Here is a 17,098-nt window from a genome sequence, read left to right on the forward strand (position 1 = left end):
ATAGAGTTAGGTACCTTTTCTGAAGTAGCTACCTACAATAAACTCACTTTCGTCGCCAAAAGTCTTAACACCAGCAGGTCCGGCCGCACAACCTGTAGAAAAGAATTAGTACAAAATTTGGTTCATGACAGCGCTTTTGTACCAATAGCTAGACAATTCAGCATTCCCTGCTCTGTCAGGAGCCGATAGGAAACAGCACTTGAAAGTGCTTCAAAGGGTTGTTTGAAAAGCCCCTGAAATAAATGGCCTTTGAACTCATAGTTTGATAGCCCGATAAGGAGACCAGTGATTGCACCTGATGCTATTTCAAGAGAAAAGCTAGCAACTTGTCTGCTTTGTTGTTTGGTTCCTCGTAGAAACTTTAGGTAAACCTGAACATACCAGGGCGCCCTTTGGCTCCGAACAGAGTAAAGCAGCGTTGTGAGCTTCTGACTACCTTGATCCTCTTCCAATAAAACATCATCTTCTTGGCAAGAAGAATTTTCAAGCCCGGTTATAACGTCTAGAATCTTATCAGCAGGGTTGAAATTGTCAGAAAATATGTGCCCAAGTCTTTCTAGGTAAGGAATGACGTCTCCTGCTTGGCCGAAGTAGACTTGTCTTCCACCGCTTAGAAGAAGCAAATAATCCAGAGCCAAAAATATCTCCGTTCTTGGTTGATGAACAACACAGCAGATTGTGATTCCTTGTTCAGACAAGGACTTGAGAAGTTCTATAAGAGAAAGTGCTGCCCGTGCATCAAGTCCAGATGTGGGCTCGTCGAGTAGTAGCACCTGGGGTGTTGCAGCTAGCTCAAGGGCGATGTTGACACGTTTGCGCTCACCACCAGATAAACCTCGATTGGCTACGCCTACGTAGCAATCGCGGACTTTGTAAAGCCCTAAGGAATGGATCAAAGTATCAACAAACTTTTGGATCTCCTGGCCATTTAACCTTCTTCCAAGTCGAACGCGAGCAGAATGGATAATGTTTTCGCGGACGGTTAATTCAGGAAGGACAACATCTTTCTGCGGGACATATCCAACGAGGGTTTTCAAGCTGTGTAGAAACTGTCAGTCCAAGTTTTCATCAGCATGAATTTCAGGGGCTAAATTTTGGAATTTTGTCATACTCATCTGTCTGCGCTAGAACACCGTTGATATAAATGGAACCCGTCGATGCCTTGACTCTCCCCGTGAGGATCTTTACCAAAGTAGCTGTGTCAAATATGAACGTTAGTCACACCCCCATGTACCAAGAGGTCTATATTATACTTTTTCCAGATCCTGAGGGCCCCATAATTGCAAGAAAAGAACCTGCACGTATTCTTCCATTCTGGTGATGTAAAATCATATCTCTGCGGTTTCCAAGATGCATAGAGATGTTTCGAAAAATGATTTCAACACCAACAGAGGACTGTCGTTTCTCAAAGGATGGGAGTAGTGCAGCCTGAGAATCATTGTTTGGAATGATTTCCATGTTGACTTCACCGGTTCTATGCCTGCTGCCCAGCTCATGGCTATTCACCCTGATCTTTCCACCAACCAATCCTAACTTGGGAAATGAGTCGCATTTTGGGCTTCTCAATTTTAAAATCCATATAAATAGCAGGATTGCATCCAGTAGCGCAACACACAGAAACGTTAGGAGAGGAATCTGGCGAGAACTACCCTCTGAACAGACTGAAAGGGCGGTGCAACGAACTGGGTCGATAGAGCCTAACGGACAAAAATGTCCTCTAGGGCATGGGAGCTCAGACCTACCCCCTAGCGGGCAGTAGGAGCCTGCTTTACAGATAGTGGGCTCGTACTTGCCTTGTGGTAGGTCGCAGATGTTGTGCGCTTCTTGGAGACGTCTCAGTTGGCATTCAAGTGTTGGCGGGCAGTATTCAGGTGGATGTCTAGCATCGTTGTTTGGGCCTATATCAGTCAAATTCCTATTTTCTTTAAGCTCAAGGTACATTCACACAACAATGAGGACATACAAAAAATCCATCAATGCATGTTACTGTCGTAGATATAACGGCAGACGCGTTTCCCGAGAGGCAAGTTAGCCTCGATATGACAGTCATGGTAGTGAGAAAGGCGTATGTTTTTGAATTAAAGAGTCGTATTTTTCCTGTCGTGTTTTCAAGTGGTAGGGTCCAGCGGTTCTGTAAATGTGAGCTGTAATCTCCATGAAAATAAATAGAGCTTGAAAATCCCGAAATTGAAAGTATCTATTGAGGATAACTCTCTCAGAATAAAAATTTTACATCTTGGCATTCCTCCTTTCTGAAAAATATGAGATATAGGTCTGAGAAATGTACATATCTGGGATCTGTAAGGGGAACATATTGTAGCACCTAGGGGTAAAGGATCAGTGACGATATTGTACCTAGGTAGATCAAAGTCTGATCTGCATGCCAGTATGCTATGAAATAAGAGATAGTTACACGTCATCATAATTATTTCATATGCGTTGGTCCAGAAATTAGCCAATTAAACCTCATTGGCAACCTGTGAGGGGGTATTCTATAGTTAGCTATTAAGTAGATAAATATCTTAAACTAGTAAATTTTATTTTGGCTCGTGTATTCCACTAAGACTGTGCCTGCTGGATGCAAAGTGAATTACATTGTTTTTGTGGGCTTAAAAGATTTTGGTGCCTATAGGACTTCTAAAATCTCATTGTTCAAGGCAAGATACAACAGTCATTTCTCGCACTTTTCCATCTGATGATTTATTTAAACCAATTAGGTTCCCACCGAAACATAAAACAAGCTATTCTCTCTGATCTGAATTCTGCTTCCCTCATCAGTGGTTCCTGTTGGAATATGGAACAAAGCAGTCATGTGATCAAATTGTTACTTTATAATAGATAGCAAACTAAGAATGAAAACCAGACTTTACAACCACTTCAAGAGGACACAAAGATATCATAGGGGCGTAAAGCGTTACCTGTGATAGGTGTCAGAAGTGGGCGTTAGCCTCATCACCTTTATCGAATAGCTATTCCACACTTGGTACAGGTGTACCGACAGTTCCTCTTATCTCTATTATAGTTATTTGGAGTGTCCATACGTCTTTGATATTCCTCTCGTTTGTGGAGATTAAACACCACCAGTGTTTGTCACACACTGCCTATCCTTGTTCAACAAATATATCTTTCGCTAGCGATATATCTTTGGGTCTATTAGGTATAAAATTTCTAAGCATAGACTTTTCCAAATATTAATTTTTCTATTGTAATAGAATTGGCCCCTTTAAGAGATCATACTCGGCCAGATCCACTATATTATCTATACTAAGAAGAGCACAGTGCTTAAGTGCGAGGGCTAGAAGGATATAGCCAGATGTAAACTGCGGCCTATTGGTGTCTGATCCCAAATCAAAAAAATTGGTGTAATGTAACGGGTCCATACCCGATGATATGCCCAGTCTCTGTGGTTCCTATGCGGAGCCGGACGAACCACAAGAGCATCCGGCCCCCGGCACCCCTTTCCCTTCCTTAGTTAATTCTTCTTATAACAATCGGATCTTTACAGCGTACAAATTCCTGGATTCATACTGTAACACGGTCAGTAGCCTGGTAGCGATGTTTCGATGGGGTTTCGTACTCCTCGAGTTATTATTTATTTTCCCCGATATACTTCTAGAGTATATACTTGATCTTCATATAATAGGACATTATCCGAAGTTCTTGGATCTCTTTATCAGAATCTGAATAATCCAGAGAATCTTCTTAGCCTAATATTGGCTTAGGACTAGGGGTGATTAGTGATGGATTCGCTCCTAATTCACTTATTCTTGATCATAGGGGATGTGGGTATTACATAAGGGTCACATGATTATCCGATTATCAACTCCATGACAGATAGTTATAGAATGGACACCTTTACACACCTCTTCTCTTTTTGACTCCCTACTTTCATCAAGCTTTCTTTCGTGGTTGTGGTTGGTTTTTCTTAGCTGAACCAACCTGCACGTCCTGACCGTGCTGCCTAGAGCGTTCCCTATTTCACTATGTAGTTTGCTCATTATTGTTGATTTAGATAGCCCCTTATCTACCTAAAGCGGTATAGCGTGATCAGCTCCCGCAGCGATCACGTTCTTGAACCTCACTCTCTTTATATCTTCTTCGCGTTGTTATCATTTCGTTCACTATTTGTTGTTCTTAGCAATTGTGCCTCATCGAATAATTTCTCTCAATATCTCTTCTCACCTGATTGGGGTTATCAAGAAACCATTCTGATCCATCCTACAACCCCGGACTGTTGCCTGCAGTTGAATGCGCCGGAGCTCTTCCCCGCGAAACTACCAGCGCACAAATCCCGGCCCCGCGTTCCGAAATCTAATACTGACGGCTTGATGACTGCTGGACCCTTTCTGCTGGGCCGTCCAAAACCGTTTGGATGCACCCTCTAAATCCCTTTCTCCGTGCCTTCTTTCGAAGCACTGTTCCGGGGCAGTGTATACCCGTGGAGAACCATGTAGGTTTGAATATTCCTCGGATCAAATCGGAAATACTAATATATTATGTTTAGGTCTTACTTGTTCCCACGACAGAGTGCCTTGTTGGCTCACGCGACCGGGAATCCAATCTTCAATACTCGGACCTTGTTACGTCGGAGGAGTTTCTGGGGAGTCATGTACTGCGGATCCCGATCAACACAGGCCCAAATGGAAAGGAGGAATCAAATGTTCGTGACAGCAGGGGAAAAGCAAAGCAAGTAACGACATTTAATGGGAGGACTGTGATAATAAAGGAGAATTTGGTCTACAGCAATAAGGGTGGGCCGATCCAGCACTCGAGTTGATGTTTGCTCTGAGCTAATTCGATCTGTATCAGGCTTCAAATCTCTGGCACAAGCTCATCTTCTGTCCGATGCCCTTTATTACACCCCTCAGAGCGAGTCACGGCCATGGCTCATTTACTACATCTCGCGTCCTTTGATCGGATCATTCGATCCGGCTAAGATAATACAAGCAGTGGTTCCCGGATCTGATCCAAAGCCCATCCAGCCAGCTCAGCCGGAAAAAAGGAGCGGCAATCATGAATCTGCGGGTTCTCCAATGAAACAAGAGATCAAATCCTTTGGCGATCTCTTGTCAAACTTTCCGATGATAGCAAGGCAAATGCAGCCAGGCCTTGAACGTTTGTTTCGCGAGTTTGGTAAAGAACTGGGAAAGCCACTACCTCCTCCACCTTCAAGATCACCGTCCGCTTCTGGCAGCGAACACGAAAACAGATTTTCTCGAACGGAAACCTTGATGGATGAAAGTTCGTCTATCCACAGCTGGTCATCTCGCCGGGGCCGTTTACCATTTAATTCGGATGAGTACTTTGAGGATGATGAGGATCTCATGCGTCGTAGTCTTGAAACTGCCGTGACTGCCGCAATTGATCTGTTCCGTCTCGTTGATAAGCAACAGCTCTCTTTACTTGGCGCAACAACCGACCTGACTGGTCCCCTGGTTGAACGACTTATTGAGCGTTATGTTGCTGAACAAGTTCATCAGCACTTACTGTTCCCTCGTCTATGTACTTTCCGACAGCCAGAAGACTTGGAGCTAGACTCAAGAATCCGACACATGGAAAGCATTGATGTGACGCAAGTGGGAATTAGTGCGGAAGATGGACGTGAAGGCAAACGAGAACTGATTCGTCGACTTATACGCGGAGTGGAAGAATTTCGAAAAATCGCAGATGCCAGAGGGCCCCATGACATGCTCTACATATTGCTAGAAACAGTCAAAGTGGTTTCATATCCTGGTAGCTACGATCAAGTTGATGGCCCATCAACTTCCGAAAAGGGTCGATCATCTGTAACGATCAATGCCGATGTTTTAGTATCGCTCTTACTGGTCGTCGTGATTCGGTCGCAAGTTCGGCATCTTAACGCCCGTTTGCTATACATGCAACACTTTATCTATATCGACGATGTCGATCATGGTGAAATGGGTTACGCGTTGAGCACATTTGAAGCAGTTCTGATGTATCTGGTCACCGATTCAGCCGGTCTACGTCGTGCAAGTGCTCGGAATCGACGTCTATGGCAAGCAACCAAGGCCGGTAGGATATCGGAATTGAAGAATATTCTGGAGCCTAATGAAGACCATGATTCTGTGAGCGAAGCCATTCCTTGTGAGCCTGTGCGAAAATCTGTTTTTTTCCAAACCGACAGCTCTGACGAGCTAGACGAGTCAGCCCTTGACACATCCTCTATGCTGAGCAGTTCAGTGATCCTTAACCGTGAAACACTAGTAGAGGATGCGGTTAGCGACGCTCCGCCATTATCCCACGTTTTTCCTTTTCAGACCTGGGATGAAACAACATCTTTGAAGAATCTTCACCGACCAGTGAAAAGAGTATCGATGAATGTACGTAGTATGTCCGAGTCTTCGGCCGTTTCTTTCCTCTCCAGAACTACGACTGTTGGATCTCTCGCCGGCGGAATCGAGGGTGATAGCTCTATCGAGACACTCACCAAAACTCAAGATCCAGCTGGAGACTCCATCCCCATGATGGCAGTGGAATCCCACCAGACTGAGGCTTTGAAGTATCTTCTCAGCTTGGAAGAGTATTACCCTTTGGAGGATATTCTTGAAGATACAAATATCAATGGTACAACTCTGCTTAACGCAGCTGTTCAGCTTGCGCATACCGATGTTGTCGAAGTCATTTTGGATTTCCTGTTCACCAGAACCGATGAAAGAGTGATTTCTAGGTATATGGCCAAGTCAGACGTGCATGGCCGTACCGCTGGACATTACCTGTTTAGCACACCTTCGTTACTAGTTCGGCTTGCACCTCTTATTCCATGGCGGCAGCGAGACAAGCATGGGCAAACCCCACTCTTTGCCCTCTGCCGGTCTTATGATCACCCTCAATACCGGTCCATGGTTCAATCTGCCTTGACAGCGGCCCAAGGAGCGCAGGGAAACGGAAAGCCTCTTCAATTAGATGATCATGTCGATGCAAAGGGCAATACGTTATTGCACATCCTCGGTGACCCCCAAATTACAACTCGAATTTTGCAAGAGAGTGATTGTGATCCCAATGCTACGAATGACAAGAAGTTCACGCCATTGATGATGGCCAGCAAATACGGGCGAGTAGATCAAGTTCGAATCCTTTTCATGGACCCTCGAGTTGATGTGCATATCAAGGAGGCCCGAGGGTTGACAGCTGTGGAGTTAGCTAAGGATGACGAAGTAAGGAATCGTATTGACGATTTGATTCTTCTATCGAATCCACCATCGTTGTGCGGTGATCCTTCAGGCCGCGTTACTACTGTCGCAAGGTCATTCTTTGTTGAAGATGCAACTGTGCGCTTTATTCTCAAATCCGGAGCACCGTATCCTCCGTCGGAGAAAATAGCTTCTTCCCGACCAGGGTCAACCACTTACACGGTTACAACATGTCGCCGCAGTTTCTCTGACTTCGAGAATCTGGCCAAATGGCTTTCAGTGGAGCATCCTGCGTCCTATGTGCCGTCTCTTTCTGATTTCCGAAATCCGTTCCAGATCCATTCCAAACCCTCGCGATCTGTGCTTCATGATCTCCAGGAGAAGCTAGATCGTTTTCTCAAGACTCTTCTCACCCACCCCACGTTTTCCACGCACGAAATGCTTTGGGAGTTTTTCTTGGTTCCCGAATTACAGCTCGACATGATGGCTGATCGATCTCGGCGGAAGGCAGCTTTGCTTACCGAGTCTATTGCCGATGAATTCTCACCTGTCAGTCTTGATGGTATGCGAGATACAGAGCAGTTTATCTCCCACGCCCAGGATATGGTGCGTGGCGTACACGCCAACACGCGCAACCTCATCCGGCGTGGACATGCGCTTCAGAATAGTGCCTCCGATCTTGCAGATGCCGTTTCACTCTGTTCATCCGCAATTTCCACCCTTCAGGAACCTACGAGTGCCCTCCCTCTGGCACACATAGAAGCTTTCACTCGCTACGGAACCTATCTGTCTACCTCAAGCTCCGACTCATCTCCACTTCTCCAATACATCGCAGCCTTAACCTCGATGGACAACACGACTGCAGCTATACTCACAGCTCTCTCCCGTCCTCTTTCTGTAATGTCCAATTTAACGTCCACAAACCGTAACATTGCTCGCTCTCGCTCATCTCTCATTTCTGCATCGCTCCCTAGAAAGTTCAACATCAACCTTCCCGGCTTTGAAGAATCACGTCAAAAGTCCGCCCGTGAGCTTGAGCAGAAGATCCGTGACAATGAAGCCCAAGCTGTTCGTCTTGCTAAGGAGCTCTCATGGAACAAAGACGTCGTTGTCGGTGAATTAGCGGGCTGGACAACGTGGCGCGAGAAAGTCGGACGAGATGCAATCCGGGCATTTGTGAAGGAGACGCTCATTCGAGAAAAAGAGCGTGGGAAACGAATTGAGCGTTGTCTGCTTAGTGTACGCGAGATGAAATAATGCGCTCACACCCTTTACACTTTTCACTCTACGTCAGGAATCTATCTTCTCAGATATTTTTCTCTACTCGTTTGTGATATTCGCTGAGCTCCGGACTTCTTATTTTGTATATCTCATGACATCTGCTCGGAATTCCCTCTTTGCCTTCTTTTGCTTCTTTTGCTTCTTGCGTGATCTCTTTATCTGTTACCCGGATAGGTATTATGCTTTTTTACTTCAAAGTATGGCGCATGACGGATTTCATCATTTATCTTTTTACATCCTACATCACTAGCTCCTTAGCGTTTTGGCTAAATGAGGAATATGAAACTTCTATACCCTGGAGCATGTGCATCTTATTACAAAAAAAAATAAAATTAAAAGAGACAACCTTGAAACCTTGGAAGCTATAATAGGGTTCAAGTAAAACGAGACCCCTTTGAAACACAAAGCACAAACGTAATTGATAAGTGACAGACATTGGGCACCCAAGTCATGCAAAAGCGTACGACAACCACATAACATTTCAGGCCAAGGAGTATAAAAGGAAGAACGCCATCAAGTCGCAGGAAGTCAGAACAATGGCGATTCATGAGAACTGGAAGACTCCCCGAGAGGAGATGACAAGCCGTGACTGGGACTATGACTGTGGGATGTAATATAAGACTTTCGAGAGCTGTGTCCCGTAGAACGCCGAAGGCTGCTTCTCGAAAGCTGGCTTGAAGCGCGCGAAGCATTGGATAAGACACGAGAGCTATTCGAGCTGGACGGGAGATTTTGACAAGAATATTGTGAAGTCAAAGTGTAATCTTGGCTGAGAAGCGAGCTCTCTTCGGTCACCGTGGGTGCCGACGACAATGTGCATACCTGTGAGGAGCTGGGGGTCACAGGGGCTATAGACATAGATAACAGCGGCTTATCAACTGTAACTTTCTGTACTTTAACATTGCCGGCAAGCGACCAGATCTGGGTACGATCCGATAGCCCTAGAGAAAGTCGAGGTTCCTCCATTGAGACACGAGTCAAGCAGTCAAGCTTTGTCAGGTTGGATCTCGAAGCGTCGTAACTATGCCGAGACAATTTGTTCGAAGAATTGTGTTCGATGTCATGCATCACATACGCGAGAGAAGGAGAGCGGCTCCGGCTGAACATGAGAGAGGCGCGCTCGGGTAGGACATCCTTCATGAGGAACCTGTCCAGAGTTAAGCTTGTATCTTCGTTCAGGCTGAGAGATGATGCGTGGAAAGGGTCCCCGCTTATGTCGAGCATTCGATGCATGCGCCGTCTTCGTCTTGCTCGTCTGATATACCAGTAGATAAGGAACATGAGAGCTCCGAGCACCATTGTTCCAATGATAGTGGCGGTTGCGATGGACCAATATCGATAGCTCCAGTTGTAATGGTTCGATCTGGGTGTGAAACGTGTCTCATCCTCCGAAATATGGCGTGGCCCTGTGAGTGACTTGACGGTGGTTGTCCAGAAGCGCTTGTCAGCTTCATATTCACCCTGCAGAGGGCTAACAGGCAGTTTTGTTTTGTCTCTTGTCTCGAACCCTCTATTAAAACCTATGAACTCTTTTCGGGTGTGTTCCATCTTCTGGGGCTGCAGCTGTTTGAGAACGAGTTGGTCTTTGGATAGACCATATGTATGTGGTCGCAGAACGCTGTCCTGGTTGTGTCTGGCCATACTTGCGGCTGTATGAAAGTGAAACCAGCAGTAGAAGTCCCAGTAGAATGGCATTTGTCAAGAGAATAAACAAACATGGAATCGAAGTATTTGTGAGTGGAGGAATGAGACTTGAGAGGCAGGACCAACTTGCCGCAAACCGTGATTGCCAGTTTACATCTACTATTTTCACCTGAGTGCTTTCCAAGATTAAGATAAAAATCAAAACGATTGTGCTGTAGCCTTTTGCCTAACAATTAGAGCGTATTTTTAATGGAGCAATATCAATTGACTGCCCATCCAATCTGGAAGTATATCAGATATCCTCTTTCAAAGGGTTTCCTTCCATCTCCTTCCCACTCTCAGTCAAGATTCAATCTCTTTCACATCCCATTATAACAACAAATGTACATCATTCGCAAGGTTTATTGACTATCCGCAATATCCATGGGTAGTAGATATGGAGATTGACGAGGTAAATGATCAGAAAATCAAAAACATAAACAGCGCCTAAATATATTCATGGATCTGGCAGGAAATATCGTCATCGTCTTCAATCGCAAGCCACGACAGTCACAGATCTAAGATTCAGATACAAGTATTGAATTCAAAAGAGTCCATAAATTAATATTTTACTTTCCTTCAATGGATATTAGACCTTGACTAAGCTGGGCTTATCGGATAGCGCTACGTCATCGTCTAGCATAAGTATATAGATGCCTTGCGCGCTTTTACGTTACTTTCCCTTTCTCACAACTCTTCCTCATTTATCTTTTGCTTCAACTTGAAACCAGAACACTATAAGTGATACCTCTATATACATAATCTGCCTCAAGTTCATCATGCCTCTCGTTGTACCAGGTGTCACCACTGCCATGGGCGATAAGACTGACTGGGTCAACAAACTGATGGGAAAGAAGATCGGTGATTCTCACAGCGATGAGACGGTATGTAAACAAGACTTGAGCATAACAACTACCATCATTCAAGAATGGGACTAATCTAACTCTTGCTCTTTCCATAGGTGTTCGCGAAGAAAGATCTCCCTCAGTCCCACCGTGTGTTGAAGCCAGGTGATATGAAAACAATGGATCACCAACCCGAGAGGTATGATTGCCAGAAATTTGAACTAATGAATCCATGGACCTCTCTAATTGATATATTAGGCTTAACATTCATCTTGGAGATGATGACACTGTTCGGGATGTGACGTATGGCTAGTTTAAAGTTTACAGATGCGGGGAATTTAATGCAGTTTAAGCTTAATCATCAGTTGTGCTTATTCCTATGACTTCTACGCTATATAACTACTCAACCTTCCATCTCAGAAGAGTCAGTGAGTGCTTAGGGAATACGTAAGATCCAGAACCATCCCAGCTAGACTCCTGCACGCGGACTTCCTCATTACCCTTCATATTTGTCGCCAGAACATCACCACCTGTAACTGTAAATACAGCAACAGCACCCGTAGTACCTTCAACCTTGGTCTCAAAGTCTTTCTCTTCATGAATATTCACCACCATCAAATTAGCGAACCCATCATCGCCAAGCGAGGCACTCACATCTAGCCACGGGGTATCAACAGTCCCACGCAACCACTTAGGCGCCGTCTCGCCCTCATATGTACCACACGAGACATGAGAGCTAACGGTCCACCCGCGCATAAAGCGCGAGAACAGGTAAAGTGGCCACCAAGTTGTCTGCTTCGTAATTCCCTCTGGTGTAGTCATAAGTGGGGAAATGACATTGACAGTCTGCGCAATGCAAGCCATGCCCAGATCACGACTTTTTCGGATAAAAACATTCAGCCAGACCGCAACAGCCAGTGCATCAGAGAGAGTGTAGCTCTCTTCTGCGCCTTTGCTGCCCTCTGCGCGTATAGGGTCCCAGACATTCCACTCATCGAAGCAGATTGTCGGACGGAGCTGGTCTGGCGGAACCCCGTTTTCGATCCGCGCGAGATCGATTAGAGAGGATGTTATCTCAATTGCACGCTCTGCTGCTAGTGGAGCTGTTGCGTTAGGTAGATGGGATGAGGAACATGTGTACAGGTGAATACTGTGCATGTCGATCAGAGGGACTGTGCTTGTAGAGAGCGCTGAAAATGCGGGTAGGAGGCACTGCTTCAGGGTATAATAGTCCCATGAGGCTGTGCCATCCTGACCACACAGAATGAGAATAAGACTCGGGTCTAGGAGCTTGAGAGCTGGAGTGGACATAATTAGCTTCAGATGCTAGAGTCATATATACACCTGGGTACTAACCTTTGGCCCATTGCAGTGCCTTGTGAGCATATGCCTCCTTGGTCATTTGCTCCACTTGCCATGGACCCCAACATTCGTTTCCAAGTGCCCAGTATTTGACCTTTTCAGTATAAGACAGTGAACCCATGAATAATCTTTAATCGGGGAATATAACATACGTTGTATGGCTCCTCACGACCATTCTTCCGTCGGAGATTGGCATAATACGTGTTTCCTGTACCATTGCAGTACTCCACCCAACCCAGGGCTTCATCCAGAGTACCAGTTCCAAAGTTAAAGCACAGGTAGGGCTCAGTCCCTAGGGCTTCACACCACTGCATGAACTCATCTGTTCCGAACTGATTGGTTTCTGTCCCGAGCCAAGCAAGCTCTGGTCTGTGGTAATATCAGCATATGATCATTGGGAAAGTATCACAAGCACGACTTACCTAGCAGGTCGCTGGTCCTTAGGACCGACACCATCGATCCAATGATAAGTAGCGCAGAAGTTGCCACCTGGATACCGAACGACAGGGATGTCTAGCTCCTTGAGAGCCTCTAGGACATCCTTACGAAACCCCTTTTCATCGGAAAGCGGGTTTCCTGGGTCGTAGATGCCACCGTAAATGCATCGGCCCATATGCCTGTGAACTAATCAGTACCGAAATCATGCAACTAGAAGTTACTTCTCTCACTCGGTAAAGCCGGCATAGATGTTAGGGTTGATCTTTGAGATCCGGCGCGAAGGATGAACGGAGATGACAGGAGTCTCCTGCTCGCTCAATTTGGTAAAGGAAGTCATGACAGAAAGATGTAGCGCCTTCCAAGATGTTTTTTTCCACCTATCGTCCGTGGGAGAGAGACTTTAAAGACGAGTAGAAATACCTTGGTATTGGTCGGCTAATAGCATCGGTTACCGGGGTAAATGAAATGGATCGAAAAGGTGACTTACGACCTTGTGACTTAAAAAGCGCTATGGTTGCTTGATTCAAAATGGAAGCTATCTGCGGGGTAAATGCCACTACTCTCATTCCCATCAATCATGGTGCAGGATGCATGCCGGGGTCGTTGAACTATTTTAGAGTTCCATCCGCTCGGCTTCATCTCGGCTTTATAAGCCCAAAAGAGACTTATACTCGTACGACTGCTGCAGTAGTTCTATTATCCTCATCTCGGTTATTTTTAAGGTTGTAGTTTATAGCTCGGTTATTTTTCGTGGCTTGAAGAGGGGGACTTAGTAGAATTTCAGAGGCTTCTGAAGCCCCTCATTCTACGCTCTGGCTTGCAGTTTTGAAAGTCATGTCGAAAATAACATTCCCCCGCAAAAAGGATTTAAAATGTGTGGAGATCCCCGGATTTTCTTCCCCATATTTTGGATCGTTGGAACTTTCAAAGCTTTATAGTCGGAATATTATAGAGGGATATTAACCATGCGTCTGTCACCGGCATGGTACCAGGTAGGTGCATGATCTTCAAAGGTGCAGGGTACCTGGGTACATGTTCAAAATTAATTCAGGGCATAGTTTCTGGTTGGAGTGTTCGCGTCGCTCGGCTCATTTCTCTATGGATGTATGTTTCTTATCAGTTGGCTGCAGTCAATATCGTGGAAGTATCTAACATTGAACAAGATGATTTGGGTGTCATTGCAGAGGTCATCGTCTGCCCATCTTTCGTGTCAAAGTTTGACAAAGTAGACGCCTCCAGGTGGTCTACGCAAACGTTAGTCTCATCTTGGAACATTGACAACATACAGCATACATGTGTATGGAAAGTGTCTGGAAAGTGTCTGACTATTGAATAGCGGGTTAGTTGTCTCCATGTTTACCTGTGGTGCCTTCTTCGGAGCTGGATTTGCAGGACCTAGTGGTGATTACTTAGGCCGACGGAAGACAATCTCTCTTGGCTGTCTATTCTTTTGCTTGGGTGGAGGTCTACAAACTGGTGCTAAGTCTCTCTCATTCCTATTTTCGGGACGTTTCTTTGCCGGCTTCGGGTAAGTGCCCTAATTCTCGTCGTGGAGCATACCCCTGCGTCTCTGAAAAAAACTGACAGTGTATACAGAGTTGGCTTCCTGACCATGGTGATTCCGCTATATCAGGCTGAAATTTGTCATCCAAACATCCGTGGTCGAGTGACAGCCCTTCAGCAATTCATGCTTGGAGTTGGATCTCTCTGCGCCAGTTGGATAAGCTATGGCACATACATTGGGTTTGCCGAGACCGATGACGCTCAATGGCAGTTGCCACTGGGTCTTCAGCTGCTTCCTGCCGTGTGTCTGGGTATATTGATCATATTTTTCCCTGAGGTTCGTCTTTTTTGGCAGTGTTGTGGTCTGCGTCAACCTCTAATGTGTGTTTTAGTCGCCTCGCTGGCTTATAGATCACGACTGTGCCGAAGAGGGATTGCGGACACTAGCCAAGCTGCATGCGCATGGTAACGAGCAAGATCCCTGGGTGCAGGACGAATATGCTCGAATTCAAGAGACCATCGCCATTGAGCACGAAACCGAGGCCAAATCGTATGCCGAACTGTTCAGCAGTCGCTCGGCCTTCCGACGTCTTTTCCTTTGCTGTGCTCTACAAGCATCAGTGCAAATGACTGGAGTTTCTGCCATTCAGTAAGAGCCCAACCTTGAAAAAGGAATAGACCCCACTAACCCTCCTTTCCAGGTACTATTCTGTGACGATCTATGGACAGATCGGTATTTCTGGCGAAGACACACTGCGATACCAGGCCATCAACTCAATCATCGCCCTGATTGCTCAATTCCTTTGCATGATGCTGATTGATCGGGCTGGTCGACGCTGGACCCTGATCGGTGGAAACTTGGGCAACATGGTGACCTTTATCATCGCAACCGTCCTGTTGGCAAGGTTCCCTCCAACATCTAACAATACCGGTGCTCACTGGGGCTTCATCATCATGACATGGCTATATAACTTTTCTTTCTCATGCACTTGTGGACCACTGTCATGGATAATTCCCGCCGAGGTATTCGATACACGCACACGTGCAAAGGGTGTTTCCATTGTGACGATGGTTTCGTATGCTTTCAATACGATGATTGGCCAAGTCACGCCCATTGCTATGTCTTCTATCCACTACAAGTACTACTACCTGTTTGTCATCTGCAATTTCACCAATGCAGTATTCTTCTACTTCCTCTTGCCGGAGACGAAGAAGATTCCACTGGAAGAGATGAATCGGATTTTCTCAAATGCGCCATGGATCGTGCCTGGAATGAAGAGAGAGGATTACTTGCCGCGTGACTTGGAGCATCACAAGGTGGAGCACGAAGCCAAGCATGAAGCGATGCATGTGGAGTAGTATAAGCTGGAGATAGTCATTCATGGAAGCTTTCGATGCTGCTGCTAGCTCGTTAGCTCGGAAACTATTTTATGGAATAGCTAGGTCATCGGAAACCTTCAAAGGCGGATTGTCATATTTTTTTTTGATGAAAATTAGTTATTCAGAATCAGAATCAGATCCATATGCAACCAGGGGGCGCGAGACCGAGGCTGGTTTAGAAGGCTGCTTATCTGATTGACTCTTATCTGTCTTGGAAATTTCCGAATTTGCAGATATTTGCTTTACATCCTTAGCTGCCGAATCTTGTGTACCCCCTGACACTGTAGTTGAAGTGCCAGATGGATCAGTCTTTTTCTCAGCTTGATCTGACTCCTGTCCTGTAGATGCCTTTCTCTTCTTTCCAGTCAGTAGCAGATGATTATTGGCTTTTTCACGTCGTCTCTTGCGTGAAGGGATGGACCATTCATTATCTAGCGCTGGTTCAATTTCCAATGAAGTCGAATCTAGTAATGCCTGTGCAGCCTCTTCGCGTTGTTTGCGAAAGGCTTCCAGCTGATCGGCCGTATCCTTCTTAATTGCAGCTTCCTGGACACGCGTGGACTCAAGCACGGAATCTAAAAACTCGCATTCATCATCGTCGAGGGAGCGGAATTGATTTTTCAGGCGCCATTTTTCATCAAATGCTTCCTGTTTTGCCACTAGAAGATCACCAACATATCAGCAGAGAATCTTTGAGTCGGGACAATTATCTGGAATGCAGACGAAAGGCAATGGTCAGATGAAGCATACTTTTGTTTGTCTCCAATTGTTCAAATAGACTCTTTCCATCTTTTTGGTTGCTGATATCAGCCTTGCGCTTGCGCTCCTCCTCCAACTCTTTCTGCGCCTGGATCCATTCGTCGCTCCGGTGGTCGACTTGCTGGTCACTGGTACCAGCCGACACGAATCCCGAAGACATGACGACACAGGTTTAAGTTCGGGGTAAAAGAAGCTCGGTTATTGGTGTGACAGCCCGAGTCCTAGGCTCGGGTATAATGCAAGGTCGGGAGGAGGTATTTAACCGGCAGATTAATGGGTTTGAAGCGGGGTGTACCGGATTTTCTTTAGATAAATGGACCGACAGGAGTTAGATCGCAGCTGAGACGAATGAAAAGGCGCAATGGTAGCGAAGTTTCTAGAAATGGGCGTGAGGAGTAATTGACGTGATTTCTGCTAAAGGCGGTCGGAAGCACCCCTCTTTTTCAATAGTCCACTTTCCCCACTCTACACGTACTCAGGAATCTATCTATTCACTATTTAGCTATTTATGTTCACTTCTAAGCATTATTCTCAGTTAATTATCCGAACCTACTTAAGACTTGAAGCCTATACTGGCTTTTATCGCCTTGGCTATTAAATTAGCAGAGAGAGTTCAAGATCTCCCTTCTGAAGATAAACTACCTAGGTAACGAGATATTCTTTGAAGCTCTGTACATAAAGAATGATTATAGAGAC

At 45.6% G+C, this 17,098-nt stretch overlaps 7 protein-coding genes across 7 annotated transcripts; 3 read left to right on the forward strand and 4 right to left on the reverse strand.

Annotated features, from left to right (window-relative positions):
- Positions 1-122: 122 nt before the first annotated feature.
- Positions 123-1,313, reverse strand: N7495_005601 (ABC transporter; the record flags this gene model as incomplete). The annotated part of the gene is made up of 3 exons (XM_057208252.1): positions 123-1,038; positions 1,112-1,182; positions 1,254-1,313. The coding sequence occupies 3 exons, from the start codon at positions 1,311-1,313 to the stop codon at positions 123-125; spliced, it is 1,047 nt and encodes a 348-aa protein (XP_057062026.1).
- Positions 1,314-4,372: 3,059 nt separating this feature from the next.
- N7495_005602 (putative VPS9 domain protein) lies at positions 4,373-8,408 on the forward strand (the record flags this gene model as incomplete). The annotated part of the gene is made up of 3 exons (XM_057208253.1): positions 4,373-4,450; positions 4,505-4,751; positions 4,810-8,408. The coding sequence occupies 3 exons, from the start codon at positions 4,373-4,375 to the stop codon at positions 8,406-8,408; spliced, it is 3,924 nt and encodes a 1,307-aa protein (XP_057062027.1).
- Positions 8,409-8,960: 552 nt separating this feature from the next.
- On the reverse strand, positions 8,961-10,127 carry N7495_005603 (uncharacterized protein; the record flags this gene model as incomplete). Its single annotated transcript, XM_057208254.1, has 1 exon — positions 8,961-10,127. The coding sequence occupies one exon, from the start codon at positions 10,125-10,127 to the stop codon at positions 8,961-8,963; it is 1,167 nt and encodes a 388-aa protein (XP_057062028.1).
- A 767-nt stretch (positions 10,128-10,894) lies between these two features.
- On the forward strand, positions 10,895-11,273 carry N7495_005604 (uncharacterized protein; the record flags this gene model as incomplete). The annotated part of the gene is made up of 3 exons (XM_057208255.1): positions 10,895-10,999; positions 11,077-11,159; positions 11,219-11,273. 3 exons carry the CDS (start codon positions 10,895-10,897, stop codon positions 11,271-11,273), a joined length of 243 nt encoding a protein of 80 aa, XP_057062029.1.
- Positions 11,274-11,359: 86 nt separating this feature from the next.
- Positions 11,360-13,097, reverse strand: N7495_005605 (alpha-N-arabinofuranosidase; the record flags this gene model as incomplete). Its single annotated transcript, XM_057208256.1, has 5 exons — positions 11,360-12,258; positions 12,317-12,416; positions 12,475-12,691; positions 12,745-12,939; positions 12,991-13,097. 5 exons carry the CDS (start codon positions 13,095-13,097, stop codon positions 11,360-11,362), a joined length of 1,518 nt encoding a protein of 505 aa, XP_057062030.1.
- A 628-nt stretch (positions 13,098-13,725) lies between these two features.
- Positions 13,726-15,622, forward strand: N7495_005606 (sugar porter family MFS transporter; the record flags this gene model as incomplete). The annotated part of the gene is made up of 7 exons (XM_057208257.1): positions 13,726-13,752; positions 13,819-13,864; positions 13,924-14,014; positions 14,097-14,288; positions 14,357-14,600; positions 14,656-14,912; positions 14,965-15,622. 7 exons carry the CDS (start codon positions 13,726-13,728, stop codon positions 15,620-15,622), a joined length of 1,515 nt encoding a protein of 504 aa, XP_057062031.1.
- A 138-nt stretch (positions 15,623-15,760) lies between these two features.
- Positions 15,761-16,562, reverse strand: N7495_005607 (PSME3-interacting protein; the record flags this gene model as incomplete). Its single annotated transcript, XM_057208258.1, has 2 exons — positions 15,761-16,302; positions 16,394-16,562. The coding sequence occupies 2 exons, from the start codon at positions 16,560-16,562 to the stop codon at positions 15,761-15,763; spliced, it is 711 nt and encodes a 236-aa protein (XP_057062032.1).
- Between the last annotated feature and the right edge of the window lie 536 nt (positions 16,563-17,098).

The sequence above is a fragment of the Penicillium taxi genome (genome assembly GCF_028828555.1).
Source record: "Penicillium taxi strain IBT 34144 chromosome Unknown utg000004l_segment0_segment0, whole genome shotgun sequence".
NCBI lineage: Eukaryota > Fungi > Ascomycota > Eurotiomycetes > Eurotiales > Aspergillaceae > Penicillium > Penicillium taxi.